The following is a 1517-nucleotide window of genomic DNA, read 5'->3' on the forward strand; positions in this document are numbered from 1 at the left end:
TTTGTGTGTAAATTTTCTGAGCTCAGCTGAGGAAAGCGAGAAAAATGAATCTCCAATACTGGAGGAAAGCGAATTTGAAAATGTGATGGTTTTAGATGCGCTCGAATTGCATAAGTTGTATCAACAGTTGGAGGCAACTAAGGCGGACAGGGCGGAGATGGACGGCACGGTTTTGGAGACGCAGAATCACTTGAAGCAACTGGGTAGGGGGAGGGGATCTTAGGTTGATGCAGAAAAGCTGGTAAGCGTTGGTGTTTAAAAGTGTCGTTAAAATGAGTAGAGTAAATGGTGTAGTGGATAGTGCGCGAGTCGTTTGAGGTTGTGGGCATTTACACGCACGAGTTCGTTCCCTGGGAGGGGTCATTTTTCTGTATATTTAATATTCATGTGGATGGTTATATACTTTATGTTGATGTCAGATGCATCTATTGGGGGTAAGGTGGAGTTGCTCACGACTCAGTTGAGGGAGGTGGAGGAGAAGGCACGCAAGTTGGAGGGATGGTAAGGAGGGGGATAGAAAATCTGATGAAATTGTGGTAGACGGATGGGAAAAATAATTTATTCTCGGAATTTTACCAATTTTTTTACATCAAGACTTTTGACTTGAAAGCTTTTAACGCTTGGGCTATATCTTATTACGTGACTCTCAGCGTTGATACGAAAATTAGATCGATTTCATTATTGCTTCGCTCCGCTGTTGGCTCTTTGACTTTTTCGTTTAGTTATGCAACATCGGAAACGAGTTTGGGTGAGCAGAAAGAGGCGGTGGAGAAGTTGAAGGATACATTGACGAAGTTGGCCGAGTTCACACAGGACCTCATAGATCGATTCGTTGGAGGGGGGAGTAGGAGTATCTTCTGTGTGCATGCGTGCAGATTATCATTACGAGTAGGTTCGAACGATAATGAAGGTCCGTCTAATTTGAGCTACATGGTTCGTACTGGTGGAGGTTTTGAACCGAGGCATTTCGTCACTCTTGGGGTGAGTTTGCTAAATCGATCATCAGGGCGCGCGCTTTTGTACTGCACGTGTAGGCTAGTGGAGAAGAAGAACCAGTCTTTAGTATTCCGGGAGTGGATGGTGGAGAGTCGCGGATTGATCGGTGGGGAAAAGTGTCGCTAGGTGGATTTGAACCGGGGACCTCTAGGTATCTAAAGCACGCGAGGAATGTGATCGAACGAGCTGCGTCGGCATCTAGTTCGCGTATGAGGAGTTCAAGTGGAGGTAAGTGATTGAAGGGAGAATATAATTTCGTGGCGCGTGACGGTTTGGTCTTTGGAATTCATTTTTTGGGAGGGATTCGGCCTTCGAATAAGTCGGTGTATTCAACAGACCTCTTCTCAGCTTCAAGAGCTCTGCCAGGATTTGATTGCACATGTAAAAGTTGATCTCGGGAGCGGTGTTGAAACCCAGGAAAGGTCTTTTGAGCACCTCGAGTATACCGATGAGGAGTTTGTTATATCCAATGTTTGTCGCGCGAGATGGTTGATACACTAATAAATATATAGTGATAATAT

General features: G+C 45.0%; 1 protein-coding gene across 1 annotated transcript in view; it reads left to right on the forward strand.

Annotated features, from left to right (window-relative positions):
• Pmar_PMAR019478 (hypothetical protein) overlaps window positions 1–1155 on the forward strand; it is a gene marked incomplete at both ends in the record, with an annotated part of 1773 nt that extends 618 nt beyond the window's left edge. Inside the window, 5 exons of the mRNA XM_002772614.1 lie at window positions 128–203; window positions 420–501; window positions 723–844; window positions 893–981; window positions 1123–1155. Of these exons, the coding sequence (XP_002772660.1) occupies window positions 128–203; window positions 420–501; window positions 723–844; window positions 893–981; window positions 1123–1155 (402 nt within the window). The remainder of the gene's footprint in view (window positions 1–127; window positions 204–419; window positions 502–722; window positions 845–892; window positions 982–1122) is intronic.
• Window positions 1156–1517: the final 362 nt, after the last annotated feature.

This window comes from Perkinsus marinus, assembly GCF_000006405.1.
Source record: "Perkinsus marinus ATCC 50983 genomic scaffold scf_1104296960662, whole genome shotgun sequence".
Taxonomy (NCBI): domain Eukaryota; phylum Perkinsozoa; order Perkinsida; family Perkinsidae; genus Perkinsus; species Perkinsus marinus.